This window comes from Callorhinus ursinus, unplaced genomic scaffold (assembly GCF_003265705.2).
Source record: "Callorhinus ursinus isolate GAN/ISIS: 27379988/994484 unplaced genomic scaffold, GSC_fseal_2.0 scaffold169, whole genome shotgun sequence".
Lineage (NCBI taxonomy): Eukaryota > Metazoa > Chordata > Mammalia > Carnivora > Otariidae > Callorhinus > Callorhinus ursinus.
In genome coordinates this window covers 24,753-46,677 of record NW_027397231.1, presented here as the reverse complement: position 1 = coordinate 46,677, position 21,925 = coordinate 24,753, and the positions used below count along the sequence as shown (strand labels likewise).

Below are 21,925 nucleotides of genomic sequence, written 5' to 3'. Positions count from 1 at the left end.
GGTTTCTGCTGAAAAATCAGCTAGTTGTCTGGTGAGTATTCCCATGTATGTAACAACTTGCTTTTCTCGGCTGCTTTCAAAATCTTCTCTTTGTCTTTGACTTTTTACTATTTGATTATAATGTGCCTTATTGTAGATATCTTTGGATTCATCTTGTTTAGATCCTTTGTATTTGTGACTCTGAATGTCCATTTCCTTTCCTTGGTTGGGAAGTTTTCAGCCATTATTTCTTTGAATAAACTTTCTAGTTCCTCCTCTTCCTCCTCTTCCTCCTCCTTCCCCTTCTCTCTCTCTCCATCTCTCTCCCTCCCTTATGGGACTCCCATATTGTATATATTGCTCTACTTAGTGATACCATAAGTCTCTTGGGCTTTATTTACTCTTTTTCATTTTTTTCTTTTTGTTCTTCTGAGTGAATAATTTCCAGTGACTTGACTCTGAGGTCACTTATCCTTTTGTCCACTTTATGTAGTCCACTTTTGAACCCCTCTAATGAATTTTTCATTTTAGTTATTGTATTCTTCAGCTCTGCAACTTCTTTTTGGTACTTCTTAAACTTTGTTTCTTTGTTGAAATTCTAACTTTGTTAATGTGTTGGTATCCTGACCTTGGTGAGCATCTTTATGATGTTATTTTAAATTCTGTCAGGTAAAGTATGTAGATCTCCAATTAAAAAAGTCATATCCTGGAGATATACTTTTCCTTTGTTTGGAAAACATTTCTGTGTCTGCTTCTCAATTGTTTCCATCACACTTAGCATTATATTTTCTAGTTTCCTTGCATGTTTTGTTATTCTTTATGTTATTTTTTATGATTAAATTTATGAATAAAATAATAGTGGAGACTAAAGTAGTTGATATTATCCCCAGAAAATGGTATACCCTGGTCTCTTAGGCCAATGTTATGGAAGACTAAGTCTATAACCTATATTTGAGCAAATACTGGGATGTATTACGCCTTTGTTTAGATTCTCCCCATCACTGTCTTCAAATGTTTTAGTAATAGAATCAGGATTTTAGTCTTAGCAGAGGTTGGAATCTGTACATGAATGAGACCATGAAGATCTCTTTAAGCTTTAGTCCAGTTCCCAGCTTTTTGTATCTGACAAATGCTCTTTGATTTCCATTTCTGCACTATTTTCTTCACCTTAAAGGTTTTCTGTCTACCCTGCTGCCTTCTCTCTAACCTTCAAAGGGCCATTGCAGTGAAGGACTGAGGTACCCCAGAAGTGTTTCTCTCAGCTCTTTTGTCCTGCCCAGAGCTATCAGAGTACCACTGCAATGTTTTCCACAAAGTTCTATAGTGCCCTGGAGGCATTTTTTTCTCCTCCCTACCCTTTCCTCCAGCTTTGCAAGACTAGTATAGTGCAGCTGATGGAGGTGGAGAGCACTTTGGAAAGATTTCTCAGATCTCTGAAGGAAGGGCCTTTTATCTGATTAATTTACTGCCTTACCTATAATAAGGACCAAATATATATATCTGTTTAATGAACATTAACTTTGTCTTCTCAGATTTCAGTGTCAATAGAACAAGAGGCCATATAAGAGAGCTTTTATTTCCATCTAAGTTCTATCAGTCCCTAAGAAAATGAATAAAATTACAAAAGAAGTATTTAGTAGACTTCTTAGACTTATAGTCATATGATTAACATGCCTTATCTTCTAGCTCACCCAAACTATGGAAAGCCAACTATGGTCTCCCAAGAATATTGGAAATACAAACTTGTTTTATTTGTTCTTCTAAATGGATTTTCTCAGGTGTGGGATACCACATTGTCATGGTGAAGGAAGCTCACTGTAATGTTGAAGAAATCTGCAAATTGCTTCAGTATCATATACCAACAGCCACTTTGGAGAAGAATGTTAATAATGAAGTATTTTTTATTCTACCCAAAGAGTACACACACAGGTATGAGTCCAGAGAATGTAAAATGATTGATGTTTAGATAACCAGATGTAATTATTGCTTTTCCTGGTTTCTTCAGGCTTAGCAAATAGAGTTTATTTAACAAGCCAAAATTCCAGTCATTGCTGTCACTTGCACTGAAAAGAAGGATGCCACACTTGGCTATAGCTTCCTGGTTTTAATTGGTTATAACTGGTGGTATGTTTTGGTAGAGTCAGAATTGGTGAGTGGAGTAAATGGAAATATAATGAGATGAAAATGATGTTAGTGGTGTCTCTTGAAGCCAAGGTGACAGGAACTCAGAGTAAATAGGCAGTTTGACTGCCCTCACTAGCCAAGTTTTTCCTCAAAGGCAGTCACGAAGAATAATAACTCTACCTGAGATAATCATCCTAATAAAGGGAAATGGAAACTAAGTGTAGTCATCAGTGACTTTCAGAGTATGATATTTTTATCTTCTTCTAATATATAAGTAAGTAGTTGCTGTACCATTTCCTAAAGTCAAGCCAGTTGTCATATTCCAGAAGAATATGAAGGACTTTAATGCCCCCTTTTCTAGGAAAAAGAGGGATGTGTCAAAAGGAGAAAAAGGAGGAAAAGGAACTGCATCATGACAACATTGTTTATTTAGTAAATCTGAAAGTTCTTGAGAAGTAGCAGCATGGAATAGTGTGATCAGGCAACAGAATGGAACCAAGATTCTAGCCATAAGCTGGAATGAGAGAATTAAATATCATAGAATATTAGAAATAAAATTCTAGATATGTATCCTCAGAGATCCATGGTGGTTGACTCATTCAGAAAAGTGGGGAACCAGATGGGTGCTTTGGCCCATTGTGATAGTTGTGATTGACGTGAAGCTGCAGAGTCTCTCTGAAGGAGACATAAAGGTAAAGCACTTGCTTAAACTTATCACACTATCTGCCTATCCTCATTCATATGGACACAAATGACATTCTCAAATAATGTCTAAAACAAGAAATGAAAGTATTCTGAAGCAGATGACATCTTTTATCATATCTTCATAGTTATAGTATCTTCATATTTTATCATATTTTCATATTTGGAAGCAGAAGATGTTTACCATATATTCTTACTAATCCCTTGGGCTTAGAGAACAGAAAAAAGAAGAAGATCCAAGAGGTGAACAACTAATTGTAGATTACTGGGCCATATAATGATGCACAGACTACAGAATAAACTTGAAAGTCATGAAATGAGGGAAGAATGTTTTTTTCTAACAGGGAGAGGTTTTATTTAAAAAAAAAGTTGGGTTTTTTTTTTTTTTAAGTAGGCTCCACAGCATGGAGCCCAACACAGGGTTTGAACTCACAACCCTGAGATCAAGACCTGAGCTGAGATTAAGAGTTGGATACTTAACTCACTGAGCCACCCAGGTACCCCAATAGGGAGATATTTTAAACTAAGAAATGGAAAAAACAATTTTAAGAAAAAGAAATAGCTATGGATCTATTTTTTTTTCAGAATATAATATGAAAAAAATGAAATGATGGTTGAATTCTTAGTGATCTTCATTCCAGCTAAGATTTTCATAGCTACTAGTAATTGAACACTGACTTTTTTGCAAGATATTGTTCTCATATGGATTTATTTACAAATCTGAATAAATAATGAGGCAGAAAAGAATTATTTTAATTACATATACCTGTATTCTGATTCATTGAATGTATCTCACAAGGAAAGTACTCTTGAAATTTTAAAACGGTAATGTAACTTGCTGTAAAACAATGCTGAGACTTGTTGGAATGAAGCTTTAGTTTAGAATGTTGCATGGCGAGTGGAGTGAATGGAAGTGATATGCAGAGACATAAAAGAGTTACCAGAATAGTGCTACATATCAGGAAATATTTATATGCTTAAAATTCATAAATAAGAGGCTGTAAATATAAAGGGAAACCAGTGGGTGACAATAGAAGAAAGAAACAAATACCATTTTGTGAAACTCCTACAAATTAAAAGGAGGAAATGTGTTATTCCTGGTACAAAGTTTAAGCAAGATAACATGGTAAAGAGAGTAATTCAAGTATAGACATGCAACAAATATTTCATTTACCTCAAAGCAGGTATCCTGATGGGTCTCTGAGGTTTGTGGCAACAATTACCTTTTAGAAAGACAGGGGGTTGGGGAGAGGGGGAAAAAGACGGGGGAAATTAAAACAAACTAATACTGTAAACCTAAATCTGATAATCAAGAAAATGTTGGTTGAAGGGAAAAAAAAGTCAGATATTTTATGGGAAATTTACCACATCATGGGGAACTTTATGGCAGGAAAGAAGAAAGGATCTTGGTAGATTTAGACACAGGCCAACATTATATAGAATATATATAAGATATATAGAAAAGCAAATTTCTGTAACATAACCTCAAGATTGTTTGAAAGTTTCAAAAATGAAATTCTGACAACAGATCCAAAAGATGAAAAAAATAGAATGACAGCTAAAATTCAATAAACAAGGATAAATAATAGAGCTGATACAGAATATCATCAGGAATTTTATCACCCCAATCTGTTGTTCTAAGGAAGTTTAAAAAGTAGTTCATTTAATATTAATTTGTGGTGTCTTGAGCAGGTTTAGCTCCTAAGCAGCAAAGTTGGAAAGATGTATGAGGGTTACAAGAACCTATTTTGTAGAGAAGGAGAGCTAATATTTGAGATAAGGTCCAGCAGATTAGCCAGGAAGAAAAAGAAGGGAAATTAAATGTGTACATGATAGATCCAGATAATTGTTATGCAAGGCCTCTCTGGAAGTATCCTGATAACCTTCCTCTAGTCTGGCCTTGACTTGTCTTAAAGGCATGAGATTTTGAGGTTGGGATCTGGAAATGAGAAAAAGAAAAGACTAAAATATTGTCACCAAGAATGTCAAGGAAAAGAAGCTTCGGTGCTGGCATCAAGGAAAGGAAATTTTTCAAATCCTGTTTTGATTCCATCTTTCAATCAAAGAGAATGATCTTTTAGTTTAAAATACAAGAACAAACAAAAAGGGAAAAATTTTCAGTGTATTTCTCAGAGCTATAAATAAGTTCAAGTCTCCAAGCTGTAATGAAGTGCCTATGAGACACTCACATCACTATGAAGTGATTGCAGAGGAATAAATGTTAGTTCAAGTGAAATAACTTTGCAACAAATAAGGGAAGAAAATAAAGTGTACTTAATTTTACCTCTTTCCAAGTGACTCTTTTTACAAAATGACTCTTAAGTTGAGAAAGATTATACCAAATAGTAAGATTAAATCAATAGTAAATCAAGAGAGATTAAATCAAATAGTAATGGTGATACAGTTGGATTAAAACGCAAGCCAGTTTATCTACAAAGGCTTATGTTCTCCCATCAACACCCACAGTGTTAGAAAACTGGAGATGTGCCAATCTCATTCTAATTTTAAACTTCAAAAATTGACACCAATGATCCCATGGTTGATTCAAAGCAAAACACATACACACACACCAAAACCTAGAATGATAACTAAGAAACAACTAAATCATGCAAAAACTCATCTTAGTCTTGGACAGAATTTCCTCCACATGTTTTATATGATTATAAGTCAGTCCTGGATAAATATCAATCATTTCATAAGAATGAAAGGGAAAAAGAATGGGCTGTAGAAAGGATTTTGAAATAAAAGCACCAATTTAAGAAATCATAAGAAATGCCTACTTTGAAAATAATTTCCAAAAATGGGAAACTTCAGAAATTCTCTTCTTTATAGTCTCAATCAAATTAAAGAGGACACTGTGAATCTAGAACAGTTTGGAGGAGAGAAAATGAGATAAAATGATGTGAAATCCTGATTGATTAATAAAGATCTGACCAATACTTATGGCAGAAAAGAGAACTACTGAAAGAGAACACCATGTCAAGAATTCTTCCCAGAATTAAGAGGCCAGGTACTTTGTGATCTTCAGAGACGGAGTTCACTCAATGTTTCTGCATGTCATGTCAACACCAGAGAATGGGCCTATGGAAGTATTCTTTTCCCCAAACTCTCACTTAGCTCAAAATCCAAAGAGATGTATTTCTTTGAGTACCAATGGTTTGTAAAAAAAAAAAAAAAAAAAAAACCTACAGAATTTTTAAGATTCTCTTGTTTTTCTTCTTCCAGATTTTAAAACTTAACTAAAAAAAAAATCAGTCACCTTGCTTTAGGAAGGTTTTGCTGCAAACCTATCAGCCCTACCTCACAAAATAAAGTTTAGTAAAACATTAAAAAATATGAATAAGTAAAGGAATCTGATGAATAGAAAAAAAAGAATTCTTCCCAGAACTATGAGGAAACCTGCAAAAAATAAAGAGACCAACCAGTATATTACCACTACACACCCACAAGAATGGCTAAAATTAAAAAGACAGACTATAGCATATGAATATGATAAATGGATCTCTTTGCTAACAGAAGTATAAAATGGTAAAACTGCTTTGGAAAATGAGTGGCCATTTTTACTAAGCTAAATATGTGCTTATCCTATGACCCTGCAATTATTCCTAGTATATACCTTAAAGACAAATGTCCATCAGAACAGATGTAAGAGAGTGTTTATATTTGTAGACACTATTCATAATAGCTCCAAACCAAAGCCACCAAAATGTCCATCAACAGGAAAATGGAAGAATATAGCAATAAAAAAGAATAAACTAATGGTATATATGGCATGAATGAATCTCACAGACATTGAAACATTGGATAAAAGTACAAGCTGTAGGATTCCATTTATATGAAGTTCAAGAAAAGAAAAAATCTTTATGTAATTCTAAAATTAAAATTACCTCTATAACAGGGGTGTCTGGCTGGCTCAGTCAGTAGAGCATGGGACTCTTGATCTCGGGGTTGTGAGTTTGAGCCCCACATTAGGTATAGAGATTACTTAAAATCTTTTTTAAAAATAATAAAAATTACCATAAGATGCATAGGTAGGGGTGTGTGTGTGTGTGTGTGTGTGTGTGTGTGTGCGTGTGCGTGGTGTGTGTATGCACACGCGCATGTGCGTGTATGGACACTGGGAAAGAAGTTAGGGACTAAGAAAGGACCTGTTAGAATCTCCCTGTGGGATTCTGGAAAAGTTCTCTATCTTATCTGGATGGTTATCCATGTATGTACTATATGTACTTATGTGAAAATTCATTTACAAGTAGTATACTTTGTTATGCCTCAGTAAAAAAAAATAAATATTTAAAAATATATGTAATGGAAAAAACTTTGTAATGGATAGAAGTAAGTACATCAAATGTTAACAGTGGTATACTTTAGGTGGTCACATTTTTTTTGTTTTTATATTTTTCTGTATTCTCATCTTAAGTAGACAATATATTGTCTTTATAACATCTATATATTAAATATATATGTATTATATATATAAAACAAATAAAACATAATGGGAAAAACAACTATACTCAAGGTGGTCAAATTTTTTTCTTTTTAATATTTTTTGTGTTCTTCTCAAGTATAATATATATAATGTATACAATATTTATATTTGTTAAATATATATTTTTATATTATATATAAAAAACATATTAGAAAAATATGTTTTTTGCATAATGATTGGCTCATAGAATTTTTTAATTTATTTATCTATTACTATCTTTTTTCTTTACTGAATATCACTAAGGAGCCTAGGGTGTGCTAATCAACATGTGATTGCATTATGACCAAATCAAGAAACTTATTTAGTTCTGGAGTATATGAATTAGAAAGTGAAAGTCTCCCATAATCACTTCCTATGGGAATAATCACTGGGAAATTTTCTGTGTATATTTCTCAGGATCATTAAATGCCTATACTGACATGAGTATAATATGTTGTACATCACATACATACATTGATATGGATACAATAATAATTAGTTTTATGATTTAACAGAAATGAAATCCTATCATAATAATGTTCTGAATCTTGTTTTGTTTACTTACCTGCATTTTTGGTCAACTGTTTATGGTAGGACTTTTAAGACTTCCCATTTTTAAGATAACCAAGGAGAAATCTACACTTTACTTAGATCTTATTCTTTCATAATATCATACCAGAATGTATTCATTAAGCTGTTAAGGAATATTTATCTCTACTTAGTGCTCTATTTGTACATTTTAAAGCCTCATACAGTTTAATTTTGTCATATATGGTATAAAGCCAAAGGAAACAAAAATAAATAATATGCCAAAATATTAGTGTATTAACAGTGGATATCTATGGGGCATGATATTGTGATATTTATATTTTTGTACATTCCTTTCTAAATTTTATATGATGCACACATTAATTTCTTACTTAAATCAAAGAAAAAGAAGAAAATGTGAATCCTGGTTGAAAAGCCAAGCATTGGGAATGAAGAAGCACCAGAGGAAATGGACTTAAGACATGTGAAGGGCTGTCATGTGGGTAGATTAGACCTGTTCTATATAATTAATGGTGTAAATTTAGAACCAATGTGCAAAACTAAATAGAATTAAATGGAAAATAATTTAAGTTTGAATATGGAGGAAATTTTGATAGATCTTCCAAAAGAGGGAATTTTGAGTTCCTCCAACACTGAGAGTATGCATATAATGCTCCTCATTGAAAATACATTTGATGGTTTTGAGACCTAGAGGTTTTTGGAAAAGATCATCTTATAAATGTGAAGTACTATAAAATCTTCGCAGGAAAACTATTCTTTGAAAGTCTTGATGTCTCTACATTGCATCTGGCTCAAATTCCATGGCTTTTCTTGACTATTGAATCACTTGGTTCTGTCCATGTCTCCTATTTCTATTGCACCTACTCCATTATCTATGTGAGTGGCTTTTTTCTCCTGTTAATTTGAATAATTTTTTTAAAAACTTACTGAATAATAAGAACCATAGCATTTATATGTGTGTGATAAGTTAATTCATGTGAACTAGCTAGAGTTACTAGCATTTATAGTCTCATGGTAGTTTATTAGAAGACCAAAATTATGTGTTTTCAAGAATTAAGTAGAGTGGGAAACAATGTGCTAGAGCAGTTTACTAGTTTCTATTATAAGTACTGAAGTGAAGAATGAGCTACATTTTCCCCACTGCTGAAGGGAAATCAGTTCAGAATAAAAATATATAAATATGAATATCTTCTGATTTGGTACTAACTTTTATTCCTCTTTTCCCTTCCCCCTTTTCCTTCCCCTTCTTATTTTTTTTCCTAATTCATATCCTAGCTTTGAAGCTCTATTTACTGCTCTGGAAAAGAGACGATACAAGTTAGGGATTGCTAGCTTCGGTGCCTCTATTACTACCATGGAAGAAGTCTTTTTTAGGTGAGCGAGGATGCATAAGGAAAATAAAAACAAAAACCATCGGGGAGGAAGAACCACATCTTGGTCCCTTTTGTAAACTCACCAAACTCAGAGTCACACATTAGAAAGTAAAGAGATGAGGAGAGGAGAGAGCAGACATGATTTTTTTTTTACGGTAATAACCCCCAAAAAACACCACTATCACTTTTTTTATTATGTTACATTAATCAGCATACATCACATCGATTAGTTTTTGATGTAGTGTTCCATGATTCATTGTTTGCATATAACACCCAGTGCTCCATTCAATACTGCCCTCCTTAATACCCATCACCGGGCTAACCCATCCCCCCACCCCCTCCCCCCACACCACTATCATTTTTAAAAAGAGCAGATATTTTGATTCATCCAAAGTATGAATTAGATGTTAATTTTTAACTTGAATGGGTTCAATTTAATGCAACACTCAATACCTTGCCCTAATTTTCCTAGCCTTACTATGGTCTGCCAGCAGTCCTGTGACTGGGGTTTGGGAACCACTCTTCTACCAGAGTTTACCCTGTTGCTTCCATATAATGCCCCTGCCAAGTCAGTAAGCAAACCCAGGAGCCTTCTTTTTTTTTTTTTAATTTAAAATTTTTTAAAGATTTTATTTATTTATTTGAAAGAGAGAAACACAGCGAGAGAGGGAACATAAGCAGGGAGAGAGGGAGAAGCTGGCTTCCTGCAGAGTGGGGAGCCCGATGCGGGACTCGATCCCAGCACTCTGGGATCATGACCTGAGCCAAGGCAGATGCTTACAGACTGAGCCACCCAGGCGCCCCACCCAGGAGCCTTCTGAGTTGAATGTTGTAACTCACATTCTCCAAACAAGATATGGGGTAGAGTTGAATGCTTTGTTACTTTTTTTTTTTTATGTAGAGTCAGTAATCTGGAAGATTCACAAACAGATATCCAAGCTATCCAAACTCCACCTCCTGCTGTGATGAATGAAGTATCAGTTAAGAACCAGAATAGGAATATGTCAAGCAATTGTTCTACCATGAACGAAAGCCCTGCTATTATGTTTAATACTGGGGTAAGCACCTTTGCTAAGAAACCTGATGTATATTTATTTGATTAGGGTACAAGAGGTACATTTTTGTTTCCTATTTGAATGAAGGTAGTGTGGAGTTCTTAACCACTGCATCCTACCAGACAGGGAGCAGTCTGTACCACAATCTAATTAATTTCCTAATGCAGAAGCTAAAAGGTCTAGGTAAAAATCACAGCTCTCACTCACACCATTGCTATTCCTCAGTTCTTTTTTATGTCTTAGAATTCTTTTTTTTTTTTTTTCAAATTGCTAACCCAGAAATTTGGTAGTTCACTGAAGCTGGAGTACACTGGAAAGAGCATGATTTTTAGTAATCAAACATGCCCAATATTGTAAGTTTTTGCAATGGGAATTGATAATGCATAAGGGATGTTTCCCTAATCGGTGCAGTTCTCAGTATGGGAAGTCCTTGTGAGTTGCCCAGCATTTCTTTCCTTCTCCTTCTAATTATCTCTTCCTCCTATAAAGAAGCCTGGTTTTCTTGACTGTTAAGAGTCTGGGGAAAATCATCCTGTTGAGATTTCAAGTGTGTTATATGAAAATTCAGACCTTACACACTGTATTTAACACCTTAAAATAGAGGTCAGCAAACTTACACAAGGGAATAATCGATATGTAAGGCGGGGTTGGCCACATGGTCTCTCTTGCAGTCGTCCCATCCTGTCCTTGTAGCACAAACACAACCATAGACAACACAGAAATGAACGGATGTAGCTGTGTTCCAGGAAAACTTGATTTACAACACAGATCATAATTTGTTGACTCCTGCCTTATGAAGAAAAGACTGATCATTCTCTTATGTAGTATCATACTGTGCTTCGATTCTATTCTCAGTATTTATTTAGATAAATTTTATGTGTCTTCTACCCTAAAATTCCAGAGTGTTCATTCATCTTAATGAATTTCATCAGGAATGATCTGTTTGGGTCCGTGAATATTGTAATATTATGTTTCTTTTTTCCTTCTTTAGTATTCCCTCTATCATCAGCAGTTCTGTGCCTTGTTCATAAAGAGGGCGATGTTCAGTTGGCGGAATTGGAAACTGATTTTGCTACAGATACTGGCACTTCTAGTTTCCTTTACTTTTCTCTCAGAGGCTAATAAGTTTTTACATACTAAAGATGAAAAGGCCAGACAAATGGATTTGGATCAATATGGCCAAACAATTGTGCCTTTATCTATTTCTGGGAATTCTAATTTGACCCTGATTTTCCTAAAACATCTTAGGAGTATGCTAGAGTCTCACAAACACACACTTAAGGAAGTGCAAGGTAAGACTCTAGGTAAAAAAGACTGCTCTTAGATGAAGATCTGGTTGTGTGATTTGCAAAGAAGGTCAACTATATATTTGGCTACAGTATAACTAAAGACTTAATGTGCTAGCTCCTCTGAATACATTTATTTTTAAGATAGTAATAATAAAAATTTGCATTTGCTGAGCACTTGTTTTTGGCAAGAACACAGCTAAGTATCTTACCTGTGTATCATTTAAAATGAGCAATCACCCCGATTTAGTAGATATTTTTATTACTGATATCAGTTAAATGAGGAGCACTGACATTTAAGGAAGTCCAGTAATTTGCACCAAATCAGACATGTAGTAAAAATACAGAGACGTGAATTTAACCTGTCCTACCTGATGTCTGCAAACCACTCACTACATGACATTACTTCTCTGATCATAAAGTTTATTCTCTTTCAAGTCATCAGTTCCTCCCAGATACTATATTTTTTTTTAACTGCCACCTGATGAACAGTGTTCTTCTGAGTTAGCAAACAGCCTGCAGTATTGGCAAACCTGTGTGGTTCTTTTATTTCTCTCATTGAGGTTCTGTTGTGAAAATACATTTCGGAGATGATTGTTCCTTATAATACGGATTCTACAACCTACAAGTAATAGATTGGCTGACTACAAATAATTGTGCCTATTATTCCTCCGCTATAAGTAGTAAGTAAGCATTTGTTAACCAAGGTCACACATGAGGACAGAGGGTGAAGGATAAAATAATTATTTTTTTAAAAATTACAGTATACTGCTTATGTTAAAAAAGTAAAATGATTAACTGAATATACTTGTTATATTGATAATGAGACTAAATACAATAGAATAATACAGTAGCCCCACTGATATCCAGTTTCAATTGTTATTGTTTTATTCATTAGCTAGAAATTATCTGGGCATAGAGAGATAATATTTAGGCTTAACCAGTCCCACTTTGTTTTAAGAAACTTACATGTACTTTTCTAAGTTGTGCTCTCATTCTCTTAGCCACAGAACCTTGTATAAGTGAATTCTACTAATTCTATATGGTTTCTCTTCCAACCTGCATGCCTTTTCTAACTGAATTTTTTAGTATAAAGATAGAGCAAGAAATCCTTTATAACTTGCTCTCTCTTTTCCCCAAACTACAAGAAAATGTTTTGGGGGGCACCGGTGTGGCACAGTGGGTTGAGCATCCACACTTGGTTTTGGCTCAGATTGTGATCTCACGGTTGTGTGGGGTTCCATACTCAGTGTGGAGTCTGCTTGAGCTCTTTCCCTCTCCCTCTGCCCCTCTCACTCGTGCACACACACACTCTCTCTCTCAAATAAATCTTTAAAAAAGAATGTTTATTAATGAGGAAATAGATTTCTAGATAATTTCTCATCTGTAGCTTTCTTCTCAAATAATACATGCATTAACACTGGGGAAATCACTGCTAACTTTTTAAGCAGAGCCATAAAATAAGTGGGTATGTGCTTTAGAAAGGATATGAGCTTATAATAACTGAAAAATGTCACCTGCCCTCCCAAACAAAAGTTTACATTTCCTCTCCATCCACAATTTAGATGAATGCCTCTTTTTTGGAATTTATCTCACTGAATTACAGTAGAACATTTTTCATGCTTTTCTCAAACTAATTATGGAGAGGCCACAACTTCTTTTATATCTCTAGAACCTAACCCAATTCCTGGCACACAATGAGTGTAAAATTGAAATAGTCTTATCAAATTGAATTAAATGTGAGGAAATGATTCAAAAGGGGACAGATCCAATGTCAATGAAGTCGGCTGGGATGTAATTGTGATAATCGAGGCAAGAGAGATTAAGGCTGTGAAAGAAGGAAAGAAAGATAGATTTGAAAGATATCTGAAGAGCACTAAAGTAGATTTTGTTTTCTCTTTAGAAGTGGAGGAGAGAAGAACCATTAACACTGAATTTGATACTTTAGCTTTTTATTTTGTGAGATAATTGTCAATTTACTGTTGTGAAAAATAATACTGAGAGATCTTGTGTACCAATGGTAACATCTTGCAAAACTACACTACAATATCCCCACCAGGATTTTGACATTAATACAGAACATTTGCTTAACCACAAGGATCACTACTGTTGCTCTCTTCATTCCCTCTCTACTCCGGCAATCACTAATCTGTTCTCCATTTGTATAGTTTAATCATTTTGGAATGACAAAAAAATGGAATAATCATATAATATGTACACTTCTGGGATTGGCATTTCACTCAACATAATTCTCTGGTGTTCTATCATTCATTCCATCATATGCTATGAGCCGTTCCATCATGGAGTTGTACCACAGTTTGTTTAACCATTCACCATCAAAGGACACCTCATTTCCCCCCTCTCCCAGGTTTTGTCTTTATGAATAAAGCTGTTATGAAATTTCATGTACAGGTTTTTGTGTGAATCTATATCTTCAGTTCTATGGGATAAATGCCGGGGATTGTAATTTTAATTGTTGACTCGTATGGTAGTTGCATGTTTGATTTTTTGAAGAAACTATAAAACAGAGTGTACCCTTTTACATTCCCACCAACAACAAATGAGTGATCCAGTTCCTCAGCATCTTCCCCAGCATTTGTGTTGTCACTATTTTTATGTTTATTTTTCATTCTTATAGGTATGTAGTGATATTTCATTGTTGTTTTCATTTGCCTTTGACATCCTTTTTTGTGTTTATTGACATCTGTGTATTATCTTCACTGAAATGTGTATTCATGTGTTTCAGTCATTTTCTAAGTGGATGGTGTTTTTTTTTTTTTTTACTCTTGAGTCTTGAGAGTTCTTTATATAGTTTCTCTCATAATGTTTATCTTTTCATTGTCTTAATGGGATTTGTAGGATAAAAGTTTTTTATTTGGATAAAGTCCAATATATCCATTTTTTTATGGATTGTGTATTTGGTGTCAAGTCTAAAACTCATTACCTAACCCTAGATCCTGAACATTTTATCTTAAATGTTTATAGTTTTCTAAAAGTTTTAGCTTTTTACTTAACATCTAAATTCATGATCCATATGGCATTAATCTTAATAATAAATATGAGTTGTGGGTCAAGGTTATATTTTGTGCTTGTGGCTGTCCAATTGCTCCAGCAGCATTTGTTAAATTATGATATCCATTAAAAGTTTTTTGCTCCTTTATCAAAAATCAGTTGGGTGTGTGTGAGTCAGTTTTGGGATTCCTTTTTATACTCCATTAATCTGTGTGTCTGTTCCATCACCAATATCATGCTTGAAATCTGGTAGACCAATTCCTCCCACTCTTTTCTTGTTTTCTAAAGTTGCTTAGTTCCTTTGCTTTCCATTTAAATTTTAGAATAAGCTTGTCTATAAATACAAAAACTTTTTGTTGGAATTTTGATAAGATCTTATTAAATCTGTATATCAATCTGGGGAGAAGTGACATCTTTACTGTGTTATATATTCTGATCCATGAACACAACTGATTTATTTAGAATTCCACTTATTAAGAACTTTTTTGTTTCTTTCATCAGTGTTGAGTACTTTTCATCACACATATCCTGTACATGTTTTGTTAAATTTACACCTAAGTATTTCTTTTTTGAGTAAATGTAAATGGTATTGTAGTCTTAATTTTGGTGTCCATATGGTTATTCTAGTGCATAGAAAATAATTGATTTTTGTATGTTTATTTTGTAACTTGCAACCTTGAACTCATGTATTAGTTTAAAAAAAGTTTTGTGAATTCCTTTGGATTTTCTACATAGACAGTCATGTCACCTGCAAATAAAAGCAGTTTCATTTCTTCTTTTATTATCTGTATGCCTGTTATTCCCTATTTATGCTTTACTGCACTGGGTAGAACCTCTAGCACAGTGCTAAATCAGGGTGGTGAGAATGGTCATTCTTGTTCCCAGTTTTAGGAGGAAAGTATGCAGTCTTTCATCAAAAAGATAATCTTAGCTGTAGAGATTTTTTAGATGTTCTATATAAAGGTGAGGAAGTTTAGCTCTATAACCTTTTTTTCAGAGTTTTCTCATGAATGATTACTGAGTTTTGTCAAAATTTTTTCTGCATAATTTGATATGATTATTAATGGTTTTTCTACTTCAGCCTAAAATATGGTGAATAACACTGGTTGAGTTTTAAATATTGAACCAGCCTTGAATCCCTGGAATAGACCCCGTTTGACCATAGTTGTAATTCTTTTTATATATTGATGAATTTTATTTGCTAGTATTTTGTTAAGGGGTGTTACATTATATTTGTGAAAGATATTGGTCTGTAATTTTCCTTTTTCTTGGTACTGTCTTTTATGATTTTTCTATCAGGGTAATACTAAGTTGATAAAATGAATTCAGAAATGTTCCCTCCTCCTGTATTTTCTGAAAGATATTGTGTATAATTAGTGTTGACTCTTCCTTAAATATTTTGTAGAATTTTCCAGTGAAAACATCTAGACCCAATCGCTTCTTGGCCTTTTGGCTAAGATCAAGTGAAAACATCTAGACCTAGAGATTTCTTTTGGGAGGAATTTTTAATTTATGAGTTAAATTTCCTTAAAAATTATAATTATTCAAATTACCTATATCATATTGGAAGAACTGTTGTAGTTTGTGTGTTTTGAGGAAGGGTTCTATTTCATCTAAAATGTCAAATTATATGTGTAGAGTTGTTCGCAGTATTCCTTTATTAACCTTTTGATGTCTACAGGATCTGTAGTGATTTCCCCTATGTCATTTCTAATATTGGTAATTTATGTTTTATTTTTGTTTCCCATTCTCTTTCTCACTGTGCTTTTAGCTGAGTATTTTCTAATCAACCTGTCTTCCAGTTTCCTGTCTATTCTTCATTTGTGTCCAACCTGCTATTTATTAATTGTAGTTGATTTTTTTCGACTCTAAAATCAATATTTGATATTTCCTATGGACTTCAGTTCTCTCATAAATATTCTGTCTCTAATGTCTAGTTTATATGTGGATGTATTTCTATTATCTGTGCTTTTTTTGGTTCTGTTTTTTGGTATACCTAGTAATTTTTTAATTGAATGCCAGATATTGTGTATGAAAATTACATAGACTCTACTTGAGATTATCTTCTCCAGAGGAGGCTTAATTTAATTTCTGAAAGTCAGTGAGATTAAGAGAAGATCTAAATCCAATCAGGGATTTAAGTGATTTAAGACTGGGTTGAAATTTTTATAAGAACTGATCTATACCTTCCTATTACTCTTAGGGTATAGCCCTTCAGGAGCCCCACTGAAAGCTTGAGGATTTACCAATGCATTCCATAACTTATAAATCTAAAATGCCTTAAAGGGAAAAGGGGTATGGAATGTTTGGTTCAATTCAGTGCATTTCCATCCTTCTAGGGGCTTATCCCACAAATGTTGGTTGCTTTTTTAGGTATCTAATACCTTCAAAGAGGTGATTTCTTATTTATTTAATCCAGTTTTTTTTTATTTTCACAGAGGAAGGTTTTTTTCTGCTTTAAGCAATAAAATATGTAAGTGGAAATATTTATGGATCTCTTTAAGATAGATTAGGGGTAGCTCGGTGGCTCAGTTGGTTAAGCATCTGCCTTTGGCTGAGGTCATGATCCCAGGGTCCTGGGCAAGGAGACTGCTTCTCCCTCTCCTCCCCATTCATGCTTTCTCTTGCTATCTCTTTCTCTCTCTCTCAAATAAATAATTAAAATCTTTAAAAACAAAAGAAAGATAAGAAAATCTATACTATGTTGCCTGTGTTTTCTCAGTGAAGTACGAATCTATGTCACAGACTCTGAAGTGAGAGAGCTTGGAATTGAATGATAGAATAGAGTGCTTAAAGAGAATGACAAATGTTTGAAATAATCATTATAAGAAACTTGAAAGGGATGAGAACCAAGTAAAATTATTTGTTCCTTTTCCCAATATATGTTGTAGATGATTTCTTTTGTGGATAAACTGACCAAAGCTATTTCCTCATCCTAGGTGACCTACTGAAATACTTAATGGAAAATGAAGATTGTATTCACTTATGCATTGTTGCCTTTTCTATTGAGGTGAAGACAAATAGAATAATTCTTACTGGTCTTTTCAATGATCAAGCCTATCATTCACCATCTCTGACCCTGGCAATATTAGACAACATTCTTCTCAGGACAATTGCTGGCTCTAATGCTTCCATAACAGTCTTCAATAAACCTCAGCCACACTCTAAGTATAAAAAACAAAGTGGAACATATGTTATTCTTTTAATTAAAATTTGATTTTTTTATTTTTTAATTAACATATGTATTATTTGTTTCAGGGGTACTGGTCTGTGATTCAGTCTTACACAATTCACAGCACTCACCATAGTACCTACCGTCCCCAATGTCCATCCCATCCTCACCCCATCCCTCCTGCCCCCCTCCCCTCCAGCAACCCTCAGTTTGTTTCCTGAATTTAAGAGTCTCTTAAGATTTTTCTCCCTCTCTGGTTTCTTCTTGTTCCATTTTTCCCTCCCTTCCCCTATGATCCTCTGTCTTGTTTCTCAAACTCCTCATATCAGTGAGATCATATGATACTTGTCTTTCTCTGGCTGAACTATTTCGCTTAGCATAATACCCTCTAGTTCCATCCACGTTGTTGCAAATGGCAAAATTTCTTTTTTTGATGGCTACATAATATTCCATTGTATATATATACCACATCTTCTTTATCCATTCATCTGTTGATGGATATCTAGCTTTCCATAGTTTGGCTATTGTGGACACTGCTGTTATAAACATTGGGGTGCATGTGCCCCTTTGGATCACTACATTTGTATCTTTGAGATAAATGTCAAGTAGTGCAATTGCTGGATCATAAGGTAGCTCTGTTTTCAACTTTTTGAGGAACCTCCATACTGTTTTCCAGAGTGGCTGCATCAGCTTACATTCCCACCAATAGTGTAGGAGGGTTCCCATCCTTGCCAACATCTGTCGTTTCCTGACTTTTTATAAAATTTGACATTTTTTAAAGATTTATTTGAGAGAGAGAGAGAGCAAGAACAGAAGCAAGGGGAAGGGTCAGGGGAGAGGGAGAAGCAGACTCCCTGCCTCAGGGCTAGATCCCAGGACCCCAGGATCATGACCTGAGCAGATGCTTAACCAACTGAACCACCTAGGTACCCCTAAAATTTTATATTTTAAATGCATCTCTCCTATCCTATATGATTATATTTACATGATTAAAAATAGCTATTGATAGAAATTTATGTTTTCTGCTGTATTGATTTCCTGATATATCTACTTTTGTTCCTTCTTCTGTAGATTATTGGATGGATTCCAGGTGGCCTTATATATACATTTTGGCATGGCTTTCTTAATCAGTGGCTTTTGTCTCCTGACGGTGACTGAACGAGTCACTATAGCAAAGCACATCCAATTTCTGAGTGGAGTTTTTGTCCCTGTATACTGGCTTTCTGCTCTACTGTGGGATTTCATCATCTTCTTCATTACCTGCTGCTTACTACTCGTAAGTGTTAGATACAGTTTGTTGAGGGCTCATTTTCCTTCTGTATCCCCTGGAAAACTCCTATTTTCTTATTATGTAACTCAAAATATAACTGTACTTGGAAATAGGGCCTTGAAAGAGGTAGTTAAGTTAAAATGAGGTAGTTAGGGTAGGCCCGAATCCATTCTGACTGGTATGCCTTTTAAGAAGAGGATATTTGAACGTACAAAAAGATACAAGGAGTATGCATACACATGGTAAAGACCATGCAAGGACACAGCCAAAAGGTGGACATTTGCAAGCCAAGGAGAGAGACCTTAGAAAAACCAACCCTAAGAGAAGATGGTGGCAGGGTAGGAGGATGCTAGGCTCATCTCCTCCCAAGAACACAACTAGATAACTATCAAATAATTCTAAATACTCCAGAAATCAACCTGAAGACTGACAGAACAAACTCCACAACTAAAGGGAGAGAAGTGGTTTAGGGCAGAAACAGACCACTAATGCAGTGGAGGGGAGGGAGTTGTGGTCACAGAGAAGGGTGAGAGAGTAGAGGATAAGGGAATGCACAAGGGGAGCATTTCCCCAAATCCACTGCTGGGAAAATGAGAGGGTATGATTTTTTGAGTTCCTACAACCATTAGGGCCTAAAGCCTGGAGTTTTAAAGGTCAGCAGGTTTGGCTAAGATAGAGCTGTGGAGGTACTATGCTGCTCCTGGAAAGAAGACGGGCAAACAATCCAGAGGCAGACAGCATGGAAACTGTGATCTGAAAAACACCTGGGACACACAGGGAGCAGATTATTTGTTCTTCTCAGAGTGCTTCCCTGAAAGGCAGCATTCACAGAGACACCTCTCTGGGAGACAAACGAGCTGGCTGGTATTATTTCACCCCCCTGCCCCTCATCAAAAATACACAACCACCTTCAGGAAGCAGTGCAGCACCTACACAGGGTGCCTAACTTGCTTACAATAAGTCCCACACCCCTGTGCTGTGGTGGGACTGCCCTTCTCAGTCAAGCATGTCTCAGTCCCAGGGCAGTGGGCCCTTTGCCCAGAAGACTAGCAAAAACCCCTGACCACACTACATCTCCCAACCAAAGAATTCTGCTGGGCTTCAGTTCTAGTGGAAGTAATATCAGGTCGCATTTAATGAGCAGACTAAAGCACACCTAGTTAAAAATATCCACATTCTGGCCAAGGACCAAATACTACCCACTGCAGACAAGGAGAGCTTCTGCAGACAACTGGCCTGAAGGATAGAGCCAGCAAAATACAATAACAGAACACACAGAGCACACTCCAGAGACATTGAAGTACCAGGTTCTGGACACTACATGACTTCTTCTTCATAAAACCATTTACTCTCTGGAGCAGGAAACATAACTGGCTTTTCTAACACAAAGAAAAAGGCAATGACTTAGACAAAAGGCCAAGATGGAGGAATTCATCCCAAATGAAAGAACAAGATAAGAGATCACAGTCAGATATCTAAGTGAAACAGATATAAGTAACATGCCTGATGGAGGATTTAAAGCAACAATCAACTTGGTTAGATTTTAGTTCTTTTATTTCTCCAGAAAGGGATTCTTTAGTGTCTTCTATGATTTTTTTTCAAACCCAGCTAATAGCTTTATAAATCATTATTCTGAACTCTAGTTCCAACATCTTACTAATGTCCGTACTGATTAGGTCCCTGACAGTCAGTATTGCCTCTCGTTCTTTCTTTTGAGGTGAGTTTTTCCATCTTGTCATTCTGTCCAGAGTAATAGATGAATGAGAGAGCAAAATACTAAAATGGCAACAACAATCCCAAAGAAATATACACTAAACAAATCAGAAGAGATCTGAAACCGGGGGGGGGGGGGGGGTGTGTGAGAGAGAGAGAATATAATCAGACGGTGAGCGAATAGAGCAATACACTATCTCCTGAGTGTATTTTGGTCAGTTTGTTAGAGGAAACTACATCTCAAAATTGTAAAGAAAGAAAAACTTACATATGTACAAAAATAAAATTAAATGCAATGAAAGGATAGAATGTAACTGTGAAGATGAAAATTAAAAAAGACTTTAACAAAACAAAACAAAAAAAGAGAATATGATCAGGTGGGTGAACAGAACAGAGCCATACACTAGATTTTGGGTGTATTTTGGTCTGGTAGAAGAAATTGTATCCCAAAATTTTAAAGAAAGAAAAACTTAGGTATATACAAAAATAAGATTAAATATAATGAAGGGATAGAATGTGACTATAAAAATGAAAATTAAAAAAAGATTTTAAAAAGAGTTGATAAAATAAGTTGATTGAAAAAGGAAAGAAGAAAATTTTTAAAAAAATAAAATGAAAAAAAGTTGAAAGACTAAAGAATCATGGGAAAAAAGACATGAGTTCTGTGTGTGTATTCCCCTACTGCTGGAGTTTTGCAGTTCCCTTTGATGGGTGAACTTGGTCTTGGCTGGATGTGCTTGCTGATCTTCTGCGGGGAGGGGCCTATTGCATTGATTCTCAAATGTTTTTGCATCAGGCAGAATTGCACCACCCTTGCCAGGGGGCCAGGCTAAGTAATCTACTCCGGTTTGCTCTATGTGGCTTTTGTTTTCTGAAGGCTTTCCGCACAGCTTTAGAGGATGAGAATGAAAATGGTGGCCTCCAAATCTCTGGCCCTGTGGAAATTCGAAGTGCCTGGATAGATAAAACCTGACTTAGATATGCCTACCTGGATGAGACTAATTTGAAAAGCAAAGGAGGAGTGCCCAGAACACTGGGCCTCCTCTGAAGTTTCTTGGCTGAACTCGGCCAGATTCTTACTGCAGCTCAATTAGTCTCATCTTGGAGCAGGGGCCCAACTGTGCCACAGATCATGGTTTATGGCAACCCCAAGCTGAGAGCCCACTCCTGGGCTCACTTGTTGCAGCCGGCTTCCCTGATCCAATATCTGGGAGCTCTGCCCCCA

The 21,925-nt window shown here is 35.3% G+C and overlaps 1 protein-coding gene across 1 annotated transcript in view; it reads left to right on the top strand.

The window, feature by feature from the left end:
- The window catches only part of LOC112817007 (phospholipid-transporting ATPase ABCA3-like), a 96,124-nt gene that overhangs the window by 59,244 nt on the left and 14,955 nt on the right, over positions 1 to 21,925 (top strand). Inside the window, 6 exon segments of the mRNA XM_073890440.1 lie at positions 1,758 to 1,908; positions 9,095 to 9,193; positions 10,094 to 10,250; positions 11,239 to 11,539; positions 17,485 to 17,734; positions 18,789 to 18,993. Coding sequence (XP_073746541.1) covers positions 1,758 to 1,908; positions 9,095 to 9,193; positions 10,094 to 10,250; positions 11,239 to 11,539; positions 17,485 to 17,734; positions 18,789 to 18,993 — 1,163 coding nt within the window.